Raw genomic sequence first — 20463 nt, 5'->3', positions numbered from 1 at the left:
TGGACCATGTAATAAATATCAGTAGCTCTGTCCAAGTTATGTCTACTAAACCTGCACATATTACGATGCATTAGGCCAGCCACGTGGTCCTGTAGGGTCTGTTGTAAAATATGAAATAAATTTAGTATGCTAAAAAACCCATTATACCTGCCATGTTTTGAACGATAACTGATTGACAAAATACGTAATGACGGAGTCTTCGGTTTCCATTGTGACGATCAAATCGGCGGTAGAGATGTTATTTTACATGTTCGAACTATTGACAAGTATCGAGAAATTCATTAAAAATTGATGACCAACCCCTCAAAATTATTGTTGAAACCCAGTGTCAATGGGCATGCTTTATGCCTCCTTCACATGTAAAACTAACTTATCAACCTTCGCTGGTCTGATGAATAATGACATAATATTCCATCATTATCTGAATACTTGAGAAGGGAATTAACTCCTCCCATGACCACCACACAATTTGACAACTACTAACATTATTGGTTTATAAAAAGGTTTCAAAAGAAGTGTTATTATTAAATGCTGTTCCATAGCGGCGGTGGCGGCAGGGTAGTCTAGTGGTTAAAGCATTCGCAGGTCACACCCGGAAGACTGATTCCCACATGAGTATAATGTGTAAAGCCAATTTCTTTTGAATTTTCGATAACCAAAGACAAAGAAGTCATAACACCTGTAATCAATAACAAAAGAATTGAGAGAAAACAGATTTTAAGATATTTAATAGTTTGACACTTTGATTTGCAGGCTGATACAGTAATCAACATGTCTTTGTACAATCATCCATCTTGTTTCTGGAGCAGAATTTATAATCCACTCAATATTCAAGCAATCTCACTGTTGGGGGTAGGCAATACCAAGAGCTGATGAAAATGTCTTTACAAAACTTATACCACACAATGCAGGTGAGAATGATGCGAGGCAGTTTTTGTAATTTTCATTTCCAGGGAGACAAACCTGAAACGTATTTTGGTAACCTTCACTTTTCCATTCAAAGCCCACATAATAGTCCAATCTAAGATGCAGAACATTTTACCAGTACCATCAGGCAGCTACTTTCCAATATTACATAATTCCATTCTATCTTTACTCACATTCCCTGATAGTGCATTGGAAAACCACTTGAAACAAACTATTTTTGAAAGACTTTATTATACAATTTTCTTTACATAAAAAATTATGTATATAGAACACAGTTAATGCACTCAGCATCTCATCAAAAATGTGGCAGAAAATTAATATAATATATTAAATGAAATTTACTTAATTGCCCTAACTTTTGCCACTGTCAATTTGATGGTGGTGGGGGTGGGGGTTGTGGAGGGTCTTCAGGTGGGGGAGGGGGTGGAGGAGGTACCATGGGGAGAGGGGGGTTTGTCTGGTATCCCTGCATGCTCATAAATCCAGGCATGCCATACTGCGCAGCCTGACTGTGCTGCTGCTGTTGCAGCCGCTGCTGTGCTATCTGAGACTTGGTGTGGCCAATCAGCTGCTGCATGTTGGTCTGGAGCTGCTGAAGGCTCTCCTTTGTGTGCATGGTCAAAGCCTGTGGGTTCATCCCACCACCATTCGTCTCCAGGCCATGCACTGATTGGCCACTATCTCCTAGGAACATTTCAGGCATGAAACCTGAAAAAGAGTCACTGAAATTTGAGCTCATGTTAGTCTGTTGAGGGTATCCCCCATAGCCAGCTGTACTCACATTTGTGCTTCCTCTATGACTGCCAGAAGCCGTCTGAGACAACAGCATAGCACCCGTATTAAATAAATTGGCTTCAAAGTTTTGGTGAACAGGGGGCGGAGAGAAGATGCTACCAGAAGGTCCTCTCTCTGCAGTGAAGGCCAGGTTCGACAGGTTAGCCTGACGACCTACTGACTGCTGAAGTTTCCCATCATGCCCTGCTCTGGATTGGTGCTCAGCACCTTTATGATGAGAGTTTGAATGTCTACTGTTTGAGTGGCTTGGATCATGGATGCCATTACCATCTACTCCTGATGCAGAACTTTGGGAGGCAGAGTAGCTATGCCTGCTGGTCTGGACACCATGCATATCAGGATTGGCTCCAGTGGAGTGTGAACTATAGCCTTCACTACGCCGATGTTTGGAAGATCTCTCACCATGACCTGATGCCTGACCAGGTTTCAGAGAGAGCTTCATTTTTAAAGAGTCTTGTCGGTATTCAGAAGACATATCTTGAGATTTTGATGGACTGGATTCATTTTGTAAAGTTTTGATTGTAAGTTTAAGGGGCGAACCAGTTGGTTTAATCTTATGAGTACCAGACTCTTTTCTGATGTGAACTTTAAAGGAATCTTCCACTTTCTCCTTTTTTATATGAACTTTGAGTGAATCATCAGTTTGCCTGCCACTCCTAACAGAATCATCTGTTCGCTCTTTCTTAATGTGAACTCTAAGATGATCATCAGATTGTCTCTTGGCGGAATCATCGATTCGATCTTTCCTTATATGAACTTTAAGATGATCATCTGAAGGCCTGCCACTCCTAAAGGAGTCTTCAGCTCGATCTTTCCTAATATGAACTTTGAGATGATCATCAGTTTGCCTGCCACTCTCCTCCATACGATGACCATATTTTCTTTCGTGTTCCCTGTTCCTGCTTTTCTTCTCATCCCCTGAACTGGATGACCCGTGCTGATGCTTATGTTTTCTGTGAGACTCTGTGCCTGAAGACGCGGAGTGAGGTTTTCGTTCACCTTCATGTTGGGCAGCTGCTGCAGCAGCAGCGGCAGCTTGCTTATCCTTGTGTTCACGATATGTTTTATAGTCTTTAATTGACATTGCTTTCTGTTGTGTGTCCAGAACCTTTTTCTGACCATCTAATGAATCAGCAGATGAGGAGGACTGAGGCAAAGAGGGGACTTGCGCTAGGGATTTACTGGAACCTACACTAGTTTCTGATGCAGACTTCCTGACTGGAGTGGACTGTGTGTGTCTCCGAGAAGGAGGCGGCAGGTCTTCCTCCTGCAGATGTTTGGATGTCTCTGTGTGAGCCAATGGCATTGTGTCAGATCTGTACACTTTACTCAAGCTTTCATTTTTCCTTTCAGATCTAGAAGCTTCACCGCCATGTTTTTCCGGCACTGTAGACATATTTGAAGGAGTGAAGCTTGCACAGCTTCCACCAACACTAGAACTGCTCTCACCCCTGTGTCGCTTTTCTGGGGGAGGGCCACCATCTTCCTCCCCTCGATTGCCACTCTGAAACAATATCATCCATGCCATAGATTAAAGAAAAAGAAATCATACTTCAATCTCATAAAACTAAGAGGAAAAAACAACCTCAATCATTCCTAATAACATTTAACAGACTAAAATTATCTTGCATCTTCTTCTAAGCATGGCTTAATCAATGTGAGACAATAAATGCTCTTCATTAAAGCATCATCTAAATTGAAATGCCTTTTCATCTCCACAACTAAATACAAAAGGCTTGTTTTGAATAAACTGACAAGAGTTCTCCTACATCCTACTTACCTTCCATGTAAGGATCTTCCTTTTCAGTTTTAAGGGACATGTGTCAAGTATATTCAGAAATTCCTGTGTTAGGCCTGTAAAAAAAAAAGAAAGGACATAAATGATCCACTGTTAAATTTATTGAAAGCAAGTTTTAAAAGGCATGTTGAAGGACAGGATGTCTCTGAAGAAATGTTCTTGAGACATTGTGTATAGATATTATTTTCACCATTGCTCAAATCTTTCCTCAATGATATATAGCCAAGATTGGATTCACCAAACAACCATAAGGTCCAGAAATGGACAACACTTCAACAATGAGCGAGTACATTTAGTTCATATTGGGCTATACAGTATACTGACACCATGCTGACCTAATAAAATTAATGCCATGCGACCGGCAGGGTAACAAGTACCAACTTTTAACATCTTTTGGGGAGACACAGCCGGGGATCAAAACACTGACCTTCTTTAAGCAGACGCTCTTTCCACTACAGGTTTACATACATGTCTGACAAGGATCTTAATCCTAACAGTATTAGATGAAATGGTTAACACAACAAAAACATTACATATTAGGCTAAAAAAAAAAAGTCTCGGTCCTCAGGCACTACCTGCATTTTCATAAAGTCTGCCACACATTTTGTTTTTATTTCCAGTTTCAAATTTTTCAAAAATAAATCTTTTAATATTCCATTTCATACACATGACCCAGGCAGTGAAATGCTACAATACCTAAAAACAACATGATTTTCCCTAAATTATTGTTAACAAAATGTGGTACCATACTAGCTTGAGCGCACGTACGCACACACGCACCCACATAATTTTCATAAGCCATTGCTTGAGAACCAATTCTATTTTATTTTTAAGCCATAAAAAGTACTTCTGCATCCTCAATCGACCATTAATCAGATTGTTAATGACAACCATACCCTGTAGCAACTCTGGTGTGACTGTCCTGTCCACATAGGAGTACCACTGTTTGCCCTCATGAGACACCGCAATCTGGAACAAAGACAAAGCGTCACATCGTCTACACAGTACAGCTACACCATAGTCATGAAGCACTCAGCAAGTGTGGTGAAAGAACAGATTCTTCAGCCTGAAAGCAACACTTTCACAACTAGGGATACTGCTCTGCACTTACATCCATTGTTCGACAATCACTCATGCAGTTAATACATGTTAGCTATAAAGTGGTGTATACTTCATAGCATCTCTCGTTGCATCAGTGCATCATGATAAAGATTAATGTAGCAATATCTCTAAACATTATCAAAACGTTACCATTTTAAATCAAGCCTCATGCAGCATTTCCATTTTGCCCTGTGCATGAATATTAATCAAGCCTTCACATGAACAGCTTATTTTCTGTTATTTGATATGACAGCAACGGAATAGGAAGTAAAAACTGATAAGTAGCTTCATCGATATTGATTCAAAGTGCTGATTTGAAAGAAAACTAAATTCATGGCTTGAAAGGTGTTTTCATTACATGCAAAGACATAAGCAGGCCCATTTCCACCTTTTCCTGAAAGCCCCAATCACTAAGAAACATCAGAAACATCAGAAACATGCACGAACCATACTTCACGACATTAGGTGACAGTTGACCTCACACATTCAAAATGTACTTTGAAGCAAAAGTTCCTATGCTTCTGGTTACTTTAATAACAGTCATAAGCAATTCTGTTTTAAAAATGTCACTTCCAGGTTGGGAAAACATGCGCCCAATGCTGTACAACTTTGAAACACAATGTCCTATAACTATTGCAATCTAATAACAAAATTGAAAGCACTTAAATGACCCTGACCTTCAACCCTAGCCATGAACTCACTGGAGATCATGTTCAAAAAATGTCATCAAATTCCAATTATTAATGCATAGGATATTGTGTACACAAACATCTACAGCACACCAAGTGACCTTGACCTTCTAGCATATACAAGAACATAAATGATGATGTAACAACATGAAGTTTCAACCATGTCCACTCCATGCAAACCATACTGACAATATTTCTTTAATTCAACTTCTGTATACCACGTCTATAATCCAAGTTTTGGTATCTGGAATGAGGGGGGTATTTTTTCTACAAATTTAGTGTAAATGAGCCATGCCTCTATCTAGATTGCCTAGCAAGCTGACTGAAAACATACATCAAAATCCAGCAGTACAAAGCCGGAAGTAAAGATACTGGGATCATCTCAAATTACCAGGGGTTGCATTAAATGCGGTGTGTGCACTATAGACAGCAGTATACAGTATTTACTAGTCAAAAGTGACTTTGACACAATCATGACATATGATAGGCGTGGAGTTCTTTACTTTAGAGTTTATCTCAACTGACTAGAAAAAAACTGGGATTTATCATGTATTCGTCTGATATTTTGACAGAGATAATATTTTCACTTCTAGTGACCTTGACCATTTACTGAGGTCATCAAAAAGTTCGAGGAAAGTCCCATATAGATAAAAAATTCCAAAAATAATCAAGTTATCTTGTACTCAAGCTATGAAGTCTAATTCAGACTGAGTGCCCTTGACCTTCATCCAACCACATCCATGAACATTATTTGTTGCAAATTTAGGTGCAGTCAAAAAAATGAAAGTCACCATATCACAATGCCAAAACTTTCAGAATGAAAGTATTTAGAAGTCATTTCATCAGTACATGACCTTGATAGTGATCTTGACATTTGACACCAGGAAATATGACTGTTACCGAGCTGAGGGTAATGTAAGTGAGTTGAAGCTACTTAGATTTTTCATGAATCTATCAAAACATTTGTTAAATTTGAACATGTTTGATAATTTGACCTCTAAGTGACCTTGACCTTATATGGATATCGCCCAAAAATTAAACCTTAGAGATCATTTTACTAAGTAACAACAAATTCATAAATACTTAAGCTACCATGTACACCTTTTTGTTACCTAGTTCATACTGTGTGACCTTGACCTTCCAGGTCATCGAATCATTTTTTTTAGACAATCTCCCCAGTGGTATATAGGAGTCATATCAATATCTGTCTTAGAAGAGGAGAGGAGGGTGGAGCTCAAATTCAAGTACACACAAGTGTCAGTCTCTTACCTCATACTCTGACCACTTGCTGGCCAGGTGGATACAGACACATGCGACTATAGTCGGTTTGTACTGGAGACACATGGTGGTTAGATGGAGACTGAAAACAAAAGGAAACTCACAATCAGCACACAGTAACATCAACCATGACGATGAATGAAAGTGAAGATCAGCAACAGGAAAGCTTTTCAGCAGCTGAAAAGAAAGTCACAGCCTAATGAAGGCAACATGGACATATACAGGATTTGAATTCGTCAGTTGGGTTACAAAAACAATCATTAGGTGAGAAAATGTCATTTGTATTGAAATTTTGAATACATCTGCCCTTTGACAGATTCCTGATCCAACATATTTCCTTCATAGACATTATTTGCTTAAAATATCAATCATGAAAGTTACTAATTTATATTTTCTAAAAATCTATGTACATAAGCATGAAGTTAAACTAACCATGTACAATCTTGAGGAAATAATTAGCAGGATTAATCAGAATACTAATATCTTCATTTTTTAATACCAAAAGCTACTTCCTTGAAATTATAGATTTTAAGACCAAACCCTTTTCAGCATATCCAGCAAAATGTAGTTGTGGTTTTAAAATGTTTTTGTTTTTTTAATCAATAGTTAAAGGATACCTTATAATGCCATGTATTCTGATTAATTTGACACGTGATACATGTTGTATTTGCTTCACATATGGAGAGAGTTGTAAATGTTAATAGCTCTTCCTACATCCCAGTCAATATCTATCAAACCTTATTTATTGATGCAAGAAACAATGGAGTCCAAGCAATGCACCATATATACACTATGAACGCAGTAATTTATCAAGGTGAATTGTCCAAAAGAATTAAACACTCTTCCTTATCAAATCTAGCCATGAAAGGTTTTACAAGTCAGTCTTCACATCAGCCAAGGTTTAAATATGAATAAGTACCAATAACTCGTGAATGAATTTTCATATTTCAAGCAGTTGGAAATTTCCAGTTTCAAAAGGAAAGTAATTATTCAACTCCACTGGTTCTGAAAATTACTAAGCTGTTCTAGTTTCACTCTTGTATATCTTCAACCAAAAAAAAAACCCTATATATTTACACGAATTGATGTTTTCTCGAATGAATAATGTTTTATGGCTGACCTGGGATGTATGAGGTGAAGGTAGGTATTAAATGAATGGCAAACACATAAAAGCATATGATGTAAACATGTTTGAATCTAGATTGAAAGACAGAAAGGACATGTAGATTTTGACAAGGAACGTGTGACCACCTGTTGGTTGCCAGAAAGTAGGAGGTCTGAGCGAGGTCCTTGCTGGCTGTTGATTGGTTGGTGGTCGTCATGACAACACGCCCAACGACACCCCACAGGAGCAGCACCACAGGGTCACAAGGGAAAAGAGAAAACAGACTGACATTAGCTCAATGTCACACGGTTCACATTTGAATTCTTCACCTTTAATCTTAGTCCTAGTACATTTTTATCAACAACAGAACACTGGCCTAAAAAACATCTTAAAACACAAAACTTTATTTTCGCTTAAACTAAACATCGAGTACAGTATTTTCGTAAACATACAGGTACAATACATGCTTTAACAACTCTTGTAAACATTCTTGTACAAAGTCATCTGTATCTTCCCATCCATGTGTCATACCGTTTCAAATCAATACCAACCAGTTTGTTTATTGCCCTTGCTGGAATTACCATGTTGATGCAGCTCATCAGAAAAACTTAGCTACGGCCCGATGAAATCTGGCATAGTGGGAATCAAAGCCAATGGAATATTTTTTTAATGTTGATGGATGAAATCTTGTCGAAGTAAACATGGTTAATAGGAAACATGGGATTAAAGTACTATTCAAAAGGTTTGGTATACATCTAGAAGTAACTTTACATTTCAGTCTGTGAAAAAATTCAAGCACAAAGTCAATCTTGGTGATTTTGGAAATCAGAGTCAATGAAATGATTCTTACACTGTTGATAACAGTCTTTGATAATGACAGGTGAGGCCATGTGCCTCACTCCTGGGGCCCGGGAAAGGTGAAAAGATATAAATTTTCTTCAATGTTATGGCTCACTTAACATGTTTAACAAAAAAACAAAAACATACCACTAAGAAAAACATACTTGAAATTCATGAGTAATCATATTTTTTGACAAGCACAAATGTCATATGATAATGATAATCAAAAATCAAAATGTGTAAAACATATGTCACTTCAATCCATTATTGTACATTTGTGAAATGCATATGGCTGCTGTGATAAGATCTTAACTCACTGAGTAGTATCTTATAACCAGTGTGTACATACATATCAATTATTGGCCTTGCTCTTTCCCTGTTGCAGCTAGCTAGCTAGCTAGAATCTATTTAGAAAGGGTTCAGGTTGCCAATGACATTACAACATTGGGCCACTGAATTGTCTAGTTAAATGAGGTAAAATGAATGTTTACAAAAGCCAAAGGATGCAGACACAGCAGAATGAGTTCATTTTGGCCTTCATGAATGAATTTCTTTTAACATCTTATTTGTAAATTGGTATTCATGTGTAAAACTGCATAAATATTGTCAATGTTGTCCTCATTATTGTATCTTGTTAAATGTTACAAGGAGACAAATCAAACTTATTACAAGACGAAACTCATAATGCACCTGTTAAAAAAAACTTGCATATATATATATTTATATATAGAAAAAATTTTTTTAAAAAGATAACAGAAGTTCTGAAATCAAAGAATGCTACCATTTCCTATTGGGCACAATGCATATATCACCAACACCAGCATATGAACTACCCACACAAACACTTTTGCAAAAAGCTGTGCTGTTTCAACTCAATATTTAACGTCATCTCTCATGATATATTTTGTTTGTTCAAACCCTACCTAAGAGGATTGTGAAAGAAAGTGTTTCTTATATGATTATGCCATTACTTTAACAACAATTGTTTCAATTACAGCTGGTAAAGCATCCTTCTAAATATTCTATACATTGCGATATCTGTAAAATTCCTACCTATCATACCTATGATAAACCTAATCTTACTAGAACGAGTGAATGTGTACAATAGTATATTGCAATTTGAAGCCATATCAAGATAGTGGAGCACAAGCAATAAGCTTTACACACTGTACCTGTATGGGGAATAGGACAAGATTTTCGGTGTGACAAGTAAACACTTTAACCACTAGGCTAACATACAAGATTATTCACGATGAATAAACTAAGGACTGGTCCCGTTGCATTAAAAAAATCAAATTTTGGGTTTTTTTAACTGATAAATCATGACTCAGGCATCATAACAGATTTTGTCTTTCTTCTTTCGGCCATCTTAGATATTCTTATACCCCATTACTTCCAAATGTGTCCAAAGAAGTTAATTTTCTTGTCTAGTGCTTAGCATTTGGCGTGGGAAGCAAACAGTCAAAGTGATCTTGACATCAGTTAAGACAAACTAAAACTTTGAAGTATGATTAAAACCAAAATTAAATTTCATAAGCCAGAGATTCTCTATTTCTAAGTTCCCATTTACTGACAATGGTCATCCAATAATCTTTGCAGGAAGACTATCTTATCAAGTAAGCTGTCATGACTTCACTAGCAGAGTCCAGTAATAGTTACCTGTGTGGGGAGGGACTTACCTCGGACTAACTGACACGTTTTCACCACGTGAGTGTGCGGATGATCCACTTGAATATCAAACCCTGAAATCACAAAACAAACCTGTCATGGGGCCACCAAGTGTCACATCATAGAGTAAGTTTTTATTATTTGTTGGTCTACAGAGTTGAAAAAATATACAAAATAATTTTGATTTCCAGATTAGTAGTACTAATAATGAATGAAAATACAATGTTTTAACATGGCAAGATACCAAAAGATAGTGGATTGTTTTTTTTTGTTAGAATAAAGGCTGTTATTCATATTATTCACCATTTTGTACAAACAGCTGTGATTCACCCAATTTGTAAAACAGAGTTGGCCAAAATAAAAAAGGTCAAAGGTCATATCTTTTTCTAATCTCAATTTTCTTTTGTCAGTCCATCTCTTAATCCAACTAAAAAAGATAAGGCCTAATGTTACTCTGTAGTTAGCTATATTTAACCTATATCACGGCAGTCTAAACAGACAAGTACAGGTCAATGTGTTAATGCATGAGCAACAATCCACACTGCCATGATACTACAACGACACATGCAGCAAAGTCTTAATTCTAAAGTTTGTCTGCTCTGAAAGCACACCTGGTGTACACTATTCTGTTCATCAAGAACAGACTCTAGAAAAGTCTTTGAAATCTTAAAGTTTGAGCAAATAATACAAAATTCCCAACAACCGCAAGATCTGAAAGATGGCTTACCTAAGCTCTGAAGTAGAATATTCTCATTGACAACCAACTCCTGGGCCTGCTCTAAATATGCCTGAAAAAGAAGGTCAGTGACATGAGAGAAGGTAACAAGACTGAAGGTGATGAACATGGCCCATCAAAACAATTACTGTATCCGACGTAAAAAGCACCCAGGGCGCTCTCAAAATTAGAAATAGGGGGCTCTTATTAGAATAAAATTTTGGTGGTTTATGCTGACAGCCTGAAATGATACAAAAGAAAAGTCTGTACCTATTATACACAACAGATATATTTTTCCAGAATTTAATTGCCCATAATTAAGGGTGCAAATAACACATGAAAAAATAAGTCTTGTGTACATTGATCAATTGGAAGGGGTGCTTATTCGAATTGTTCACTAGACAATATATTAGCAAATATCGCTTATGACGTCGAATACGGTAGTAAATTTGGAGTAAAAAAGAACAGATTGTGTACAATAGCATATACATCTATACTGTCAGAGATGTATCAATAATTCAGATTACATTCCATATACTTCCATACTGACATATCAACAACATGAAAGCTTCCTATGGTTTTATTATTTCAATCAAGTAATAACAACTATGACATTTTTTTGAGTCAATGTATGATAGGTCTCCATTCTCTGGCAACCAAGGTATGTTTCAAATTGTAAATTAATGAAAACACTGTTTTAAATAAAATTGACTGAAATAGATTACAAAGCCAGATGTACAATCAACTCTTTTAATAACCAAATAACGGAACAGGACTAGCTTGTGCACTTTAGTAAAAAAAAAGTAGGTATTATACAATACACACAAAAAATGTGGTACTCGTATCACTGTGCACTGAACCTTCCACGATTTGTTACCCCTAATAGGTCATCGTGAAAACTCTTGCTTTTGGACAAAGAATGAAACCCTGGTAAACCATATCACACCTACAGATATATACATCTGTCAAATGAAACCAGCACTTTTGAAATTTTGTACATCAGGCTTGTTTTATTGTAGAACTTGCTCTGCTCAGTCCTGCAACCAAGCAAGTTTTGCATTATGGCCACTTGTCTTAGAGTGAGATGTGTTTAACACCACTTTTAACAGTATTCCAGTTTTATTACAGTGTGTCAGCTTAATGTGGATGGAAAGCCCTAATTGATGCAGGTCTCAGACGTTTACCACTTCGGTGAAACCCACGAACACAAGTCTGGTACCGACAAACTTAGAAACACAATCGGAGTGAACCGGTATTCAAACCCACAATCATAGGTTTCAGGCGTGCCCAAGGGACACAACTCTGCACAGAGAATTGCAGCGCCTTAGACGTTTGGGCCACCCATGTGTTTACTTTTAGGTAGCCAAGTAGCGAGCAGCAGATATTTTTAGGTCGCCAATCATAGATTTAAGTTGATTTTGGCCACCAAAATGGTCGCTACATAGAGGGCTGGTTAATTATGGTATTGTCTACTGGATTTAACACATGGACCTACTGCGTCCCTGCAACTATACACAAATGTGTCCATTCCCATATAGCCTGCTCCATGCTTACTTCACTCTTCGTATCCAGGGGAGGAGCTTCTCTGTTGAGACACGTCCGTGCAACCTTGATGACATGTTCCAACTTCCGAAGCTGTTCCTCCACCTTGGCAGCCAGAAAAAGACACGCTGGAGCAATCACCTGGAAGTACACATCAACATTACAACCTAAAAACATCAATTATTTCAGATCTTCTAACAAATCACAGAAACCCTAGCACAGGTAAGGTCGCTTAAACAATTACTTGAAATTAGCAGAAATGGATAATAGCAATATCATGTAACCATGTAAAGAATCGATTTTGAACGTATCACATAGATGGCCCATGCGGCAAAATCAATATTGCCTTTAAGTGTGCCATAAGGATGTATTGACATTTTATTACCTGTTGCCAAATTCTTTAATGCTAATTAATGCTAATTGTGACAGAGCAAACCAAATTCTCTTAATCTGAATAGTTTACATAATGATTTTCCAGGATCAGATCGAAGAGAGGGAATACTCCCATATGCTACCATGAGGTCACACAGGGACAAAGAGTACTCACATTTCTGTGGAATCTGTGGAAGCTCTGGAACATGTAGAATCTGTGCATGTAGACTATGGCTGTGTTGATACACAGCTGATTACTGATTCAAGTTAAGGTAGAAATCAATGGCATTTGTAAATACATGACATACTGAAAGAAGTCAACTTGGCAAGATATTACATAAATATTTATACATCAGTCCACTAAGTCAAACGAGCCCCTTCAGCACTGTAGGAAGACATTGAAAAAGAAAAACTCGGTACTTTAAAATCAGTTATTACCATATGAGATGTGCACATTGATATGCAAACAAGGTTTGTTTGTTTTCTTCTTGTTTAATGGTGCACTCAACATTCCAGCTATTGAACGGTTTTGGAGTTGTGCTCCATAAAGGATTGATTACGAACAGACAGACAAGGCGTCGACTATATCCCCCACAGGTAGTGATTACAGAATGCACTCACCGATCTAATGGTGACACTCCACTTGTCTCAAAATTAACATAACCTTTTTGGGGGGATACATTTATTATGAACCCAGAGTTGGCAAAGTAGTTATATATGCATAATTAGTTCATAAGGCCCAGTTGGCATGCTGATTTATAAGTCACTTGTTTCCAATATTATGTGGCTCGTGTTTTAAGATTTTGAGAAAAAATGTTTCCAAGCAATTGAAACAATCCACAGAGAAGTCAGAAAAAACAGCTAAAGCATGGCTGCCATTGCCCCAACTGAACAGTGGTTCACTATCTGAGCAATTTCCTCAAGGTTTAACAACACACAATCACTGGTATGCCCTGGTTTTCACACAGGTATCTATGTCATGGGTGTTGTTTCACAATCCCTATTGTCTGACATGAACTGACTAGCAGGACAACATAAACAGTTATACTGCCCTTAATATAAACAATTAGTCACTACAATGTACATATCCAGGATTGTTTATTTTTCCAAAACATGTCACATATTGGTTTCAAATCTAATATCGTCGCCAGCAATGAATTTCCCAATTCTCAAATGACCATAATCCAAATTTAGATTTCCTTTGAAAAGATGAGCTATCATGGCAATAGCTGCTAGTGCTACCCTATGATCTTTTAAACACTGAACAAAGCAATCAAGTAAAGTGATCGCTAAAATGTCTTCCTAAAAATATCAAGTGTTTGAAGTTAACAGGATCATGCCTCTTTAGGAATGTAAAAGAAAATATAAATGTCATCTGTTGTTTGTAAAATTGAAGAGGTGTTTCAGCCCTTAAAACAGAATGCCAAATCAGTTGGATTAACAAAATACCCTATCGCACCCAATACACGATCCCAGGCATATGCTTGACCTGCTTGTAAGTCGCACATGTGATCTATATCTTCATTGACCACCCCGTCTTGATTCCCTATTTAAGGATCAAGCATCCCTGTTGCCTCAAATCAATATCAAATATCAGTGTAATCAGTTGTGTGCATTGTACTTAGCTTATCAGAAAACATGTTTCCTGTTAGACACACATCACCACATACATTTTCCCTAGCGACCACCCTTGGATGAAGTACACAATAGTAGATATATATATATATATATATATACTCACTGAGAAAAGAAACGTGAACATAACACTTTGTTTAATAAATGAAAAAATACTCATATTCAAGAGATGTCAGATTGTTTGATGCACAAATGAACATACTGTTATGCTGTGTGAACAGATGCCCATGAACCCATCCCATATTACGTCAGATCCATGATGCCAGATGCACCATTTGTCTCTCTGTCTCTATGATTCACTTTTCTTTTGGCGATGAGACTCGAGAATATAGATATAAAGGGTTTTACCTTTACTTACAAAAATGGGTGTCCAGGGGACCCCAAACAATTAATTTTAAGGATACTTGCAGGCAAAATGATCCAGTAGAGTAATGGTGGTCGTGATTGAGGTGAGGTGAAATTGGGTTTAACGTCGTGTCCAAGATTATTGCACTTATATAGCAACGTGCATGCACGTGTTTGTGTGTGTGGCTGCTTGTACTAGTCCGGACTGTTGCCGATTTATAGTGCTAGCTTACTAAGAAACCATGCCGCAGTTTAACATGAATACCCCACTCAGACACAGTATACTGACTCCGAGCCGACCCGTCCTTGTTTTAGCCCCTTAATGCCGAGCACCAGACAGGGTAACAACAAGTACCATCTATTAACGTCTTTTGGTAGGATGCAGCCGGGAATCGAACCCCGGACCTTCCGCTCTCCAGGTGGACGCTCTACCACAAGACCACGAGGCAGTCCTGGTCGTGATTGATGGATGATATGACAGACACTCTTAACTGCTCATGATGTGCTGTAGGTCCAATTAGTACAATTTCTTTTCTGCATACATTCTCTAAATTTGTTTGTCGCATAAAATCCTGTATGTGTGTGTGTGCACGAAGTAGTTTATTAGCCTGTCTGCAAGCAAGTTGTTTATTAGCCTGTCAAACAGACCCGGAAAAAATATATTTATCCAAGTCTAGATTACTGCAGTATCTGAAAATGAAGAAAGTCACTAGGCTCCTTTTTTTTAAATAAAAATTCAAAAAGGTTTTTTTCTGTAAAATATGTTCATTCCAGAGAGTAGATGTTAGTCTAGTAGTGTATATTTGCCTGTTCATAACAAATAGATCTCTATTACAGGTTGCAACAGCAAAGTCAGGACAAAGAGAAACTAGCAGTTCACATTCCTGATTCACATGATTAAGAATGTCAGCACTATTCAATATTCCATCTATATGGCGACAACCTGTCAATAATCATGTCTGGACCAGACTATCCAGTTAAAATATTGTGAGCAATGATCCCCACTGTCAGGGTACCAGAACAAGCCATGAACCAAGTCACCGAGTCTAAAGTATTCAACTTTATCTGAGAATGATTGCACTACATCTGGAAACCCTTATTTTTAAAAACTAAATAATAAAAGCAGGATGCTGTGCATTCTACTGGCTAATTAATCTAGACTATTAACACTTTACAATATGTTGCTAGAGATATTGAAAGTTCCTCACCTTGATAACGGCTTTGCTTAACAGTATCATTATCAATAACAGTATAACAGTGACAGATAGTATCAGGCATAAAAAAAGTGTTTCCTGTTACATCAATTTTTAAAAATAGGGTGAGTCCAAAAATTATCCAGAAGACATTGTATCTGAAACTATAATTTTACCAGGAATAATATATTCAAATGTCAAGCAATATAAAGTTTTTTAGTTGCAGTCCGTGTTTGAAAGCCTTGACACGTGACAGTGAAACTTCCCATTTCGTTCGAAATTACTTTTACTAGACAATATTGGTATATAAACACCATCTATAATCTGATACACAGTGGACTTATATTTTTCTGCAAATAAAGCTTAAATGAGCCTATAGGCTTGCCAAGCCAAGTGAAGATAGCCGGATCATCTTGAATTGACATGAAATAATAGACCTGACTGTCTAATTTTATGGTTGTATTTAATTATAATGCTAAGACAAAATATAAACAACAACAAAACTACATCTGAACACGAGATGTCCCCAATCCATGGCACGGATGTAAATCAAATTAATTCCTATTGCTTTTACATTTATTATCAAGTGTAGTAGGAGGTGTCTAAAAGGAGATTTTAAATAAAAATTCTGATAAACAAAACAAATGCACGGTAAATTACATCAAAGTTAATTTGTGACTTAATTATAGGAAATAGACGACCATTGTTTAGAGATCCAACCACTGCCTTTCTTTCACTTTAAAATAATAACTGAAGCACTTTGGTATGTTGCTTGCTACTTTTTACAAATGGAACAGTTTGACGAGTGAATGTCTGAAGTTTATCACGGTTGCGCTATTTCAAATGTGAATCAAAACAATATGTCGAAATATAATAGTCAAACAATAACAAAAACAACTTTTAAAGTGTCTAGGTATGGCATTTATGACATACGTGTATGTATCCATCTGACACCTAAGGTTCGTTTCAAGGCATCAATGGCGAAATTGCTGAAAGTAACGGTAAGCTGTGCGATCAGTTCATTCACGATTTCACGGAAATGTTATATGTAAACAATATTCAATGAATGCAATATTATATTAATGTGTTAAACCATTCCAGTATAAACTTGACATCGCGATACGTATCAGACACTTCTTTCAGTTAGCTGTATGGTATTTAAGATATATATGTATCCATTCTCCGACAAACAAGGTTCATTTCAATAGCGGAAATCTGATCGTGGTTGCCGTTTTGATGAACGAGTTGCTACGATGTGCCGATCAGTCCCACACCCGATTCCACCGAAATTAATGTGAATATTAATTGAAACTTTGAAAATAGATTACAAACATGAGGCAAGATATACAATAAACATTTTTTTATAACCAGAAAAGGTAAAAACAGGACTAACTTGTTTATTATTGCGTCAAGGTAATGTCTGTGTTGGGGAAAAATAGTCAAAACACATTGTCTGTTTTTTAGAGCATCCCGACTACACAGCTGTATTTTCTGGGGGAAAACTGTGATTGTATCACAAGTTCAGCATTTAACTATCATAAACTATTCTACATTGCAAAACTAATTCTTATGATTTACAGATTAACAACTGTGTATAATCATCACATTACCTGGTGCCATAAATCAGTATTTGAGTGAGTATGTATTTTTACGCGGCTTTTAGCAATATTCCAGCAATATCACGGCTGGGGACACCAGTAATGGGCTTCACACATTGTACCCATCTCAGGAATCGAACCTGGGTCTTTGGCGTGACGAGTGAACGCTTTAACCACAAGGCTATCCAACCACCCTAAATCAGTATTTGTATATACAAGATTCTTTTTAAAAACTTGGTATTAATAGATTCGAATGATTTCAGAATATACCAAGTGATATTCCAGATTCGGACTTTATCTACATTATGGACAGTCTTCTCCACTTTATTAAACTGTATCAGAGAGTAACATAGGCTGTTAATTGGAACTTACAGACCCTACACCAATGCTTACTCAATGTTAATTAGTTGTTCTTGTGTCAATGCACTTCTAATGGTGTGCAGTAACGGATGATGAATGTTTTAACTTCCTAGCAAGTCCAACCATACACGTAAACCCATGTTACACAATTTCACAGAAAAACTGCCATAGACCAGTTGATCACTTTGAAGGAAATTGAACAAAATGTCCGGTATTTGATTAGAAATTACAGGCTATTATTGTGAATGTCAGATTTATCTAAGATTCCAAACAAAGTGCCTTTTAGTGAAGTTGTGATTCACTGGTACACCATCAGCAAACTTTGCACGATACGATACCAAATACATTTATTTTGGCATCAATTCACTCTCAATAAGCAAGTACAAACTACATTTTTTAATTCCTCATAACTTTCTTGGTCATCTTTCGGATACAAAACCAAACTGATAACAAGACTGACCAACTTTTCCTTGCTGCCCGTCATAATACAGTGCGTAAACTTGTTTGTGTTATTTTATCATACAGAATAGTTGACTTGACTCGGTATCATGTTGATGGGTATTAGTCAGTTTTCCTTTACTTTCATTCGCGAGTCTATGGACTATTCTCAGTCAAATGACTAGGTTAACCGCACGAACTGCTGTATAGCACTATCAAGATATGTTTCGTATTGAGTAGCACTTGTATCGCGACATCCCTAGTGCCTTTGTTATTTACAGTAGTTAAAAATTAGAATTTTTAGGACTAGGACTCATAATTTGACAAGGAAACCAAAACAGTTGGCTCAAGACTCTGGGATTGTCCATTACTAATTTTGATCCAAACCCAGGAATAAGCATATATGTTAAAACTCATCCAATGTTTTAGAAACTTTACTTGATGGAAAATGAATTGATATTAATGCAATGGACACATACAAGGTATGAAATTTAAATTACTTTCATGGAGATGTTTGAAATTTACTCAAACATCTGTAAATGTGTTTTTAAAACTAATGAGACAATTGAATATTAATATGATCAACTTCTAGTCCCAAACACAAACTGATTAAAACTTTTGGAAAACTAAGCTCTCCTTTGACCACTTTTGGCCCTCATCAAGTTCAAATCAAAACCAATACAAGGACACTTGAATTTCAACATCTTCATGTTTGTATAAATTTTTAACATATATTTATCTCGTGTAAAACAATCTTCATGACAGTTTGGATAACAATCAGTCAACGGCCTAAAACACTGATAAACTATAGATAATAGTGATGACGATATGAGGTGAAAGCACATGAAACTAGAACGTTTGGCAGTCAATTATTTTATCCCTAATGACCATTTGTCTGGTTCACATATCTTAATTCACAATAATTCTCAAGATATTGACAAAATATCCAAAAGCGTCTATATTAATCTCCTTGAACATGTTAGACAACTTTTCTAACTACTCCTGAATAAGAATTAAGGCAGCCTTATCTGTTATTTCACAAAATGTAATTGCTTTAACACATTACTTCATGTTCAGATTTTTACTCTGTCTTTGTCCTAATCTTCCCATCGCATTATAACTTAAAAGTGCACAGCAGTTCATTACCATGATTACTTCTGTTATTTGTGAAGACCAATTCGCTCACTTAGGAAAAGTAACATACCCTGAGCGCATAGTAATCCTTCCGCAATAATTAGTCCTTTTAAATTAATAGAGCAGGAATACACCGGTATCATATTCCTTGGGCCTATAGCCCTTCACTGATGATCTATCTAAATTGAAAGTGTTCCATCGTTCAACTACTGAAAAACCGTTACGATTTGGCGTTGATACACCACATTACCTAGTTCATGTGATTCATTTGTCACTAGAAACAAACCACCTCACATGAACTTACTTTTTATTAACGAATTCTAATTTTCATTTGAGAAGATACACAACCACGTGATTCAGCGGCGGGGTCACCGGGTGCGGGACAATGTTTTGTAACACGATTACTTCATCTCGGCTGGGTTTAAAACTCGTTGCGAAGATACGGCACAAAACGTGACTGATAAACGTGTATCATCGGAATGATTCGTCGACGGTAGTTTCACTAGAAAACAACGTAGTAGGAATCACAGAAAATGCAAATGGCGATCGACACCGACCATGCCATGCGAGTGGGCTAACAATACCACCATATTCCCCCCACTCAGGATACACTTGCAGTCTTTGGCCCATGTCCTGAATCAAGTTGGCCGCCTGCTGCCTATAGGCGAGTTCTTTTGCGTAGTCTATTCCGCCTTTTCGGCTTGGGGTATTTTGAAGTTGTTCTTTGGTGAAGATCCATCGTTCCGCCATTTACCCAGTGCCGAGACGAACAGACAGACACGCATGCGCACAACAAGCAAGGACAGCAGAAAATACCATTTCTCTAAATTTCATTGGATGATACTAACGAACATAAAAATAAAGAAAAATACAATAAACGCATATTTTTATTTAGGTCAATTTATTATGATATAAAATTAAATTACTACA

At 37.0% G+C, this 20463-nt stretch overlaps 1 protein-coding gene across 2 annotated transcripts; it reads right to left on the bottom strand.

The window, feature by feature from the left end:
• Positions 1 to 711: 711 nt before the first annotated feature.
• Positions 712 to 20342, bottom strand: LOC124134657 (cyclin-T2-like). Of its 2 annotated transcripts, XM_046499597.2 has the most exons (10): positions 20144 to 20342; positions 13006 to 13087; positions 12471 to 12599; positions 10929 to 10989; positions 10213 to 10275; positions 7840 to 7885; positions 6580 to 6670; positions 4417 to 4489; positions 3503 to 3576; positions 712 to 3226 (listed from the first exon to the last, which is right to left on the bottom strand). In XM_046499597.2, exons 1-10 carry the CDS (start codon positions 20281 to 20283, stop codon positions 1295 to 1297), a joined length of 2691 nt encoding a protein of 896 aa, XP_046355553.1. In that variant the 5' UTR covers positions 20284 to 20342; the 3' UTR covers positions 712 to 1294. The 2 variants fall into 2 exon arrangements, with proteins under 2 accessions (XP_046355553.1, XP_046355554.1); XM_046499598.2 differs by lacking the exons at positions 7840 to 7885; positions 12471 to 12599; positions 13006 to 13087; positions 20144 to 20342.
• Positions 20343 to 20463: the final 121 nt, after the last annotated feature.

Source organism: Haliotis rufescens, unplaced genomic scaffold (assembly GCF_023055435.1).
Source record: "Haliotis rufescens isolate VD_foot unplaced genomic scaffold, xgHalRufe1.0.p SCAF_4, whole genome shotgun sequence".
In the NCBI taxonomy this organism is placed as follows: domain Eukaryota; kingdom Metazoa; phylum Mollusca; class Gastropoda; order Lepetellida; family Haliotidae; genus Haliotis; species Haliotis rufescens.
This window is presented reverse-complemented; position numbering and strand designations above follow the sequence as displayed.

Coding starts and splice junctions, on each gene's coding strand:
- LOC124134657 (XM_046499597.2), bottom strand. CDS start 20,283: ATGGCGGAACGATGGATCTTCACCAAAGAACAACTTCAAAATACCCCA. Junction 10,990..12,470: donor CCCTGGATACGAAGAGTGAA/GTAAGCATGGAG, acceptor CTTCTTTTTCAG/GCATATTTAGAGCAGGCCCA. Junction 6,671..7,839: donor TACTTTCTGGCAACCAACAG/GTGGTCACACGT, acceptor TTTTGTTTTCAG/TCTCCATCTAACCACCATGT.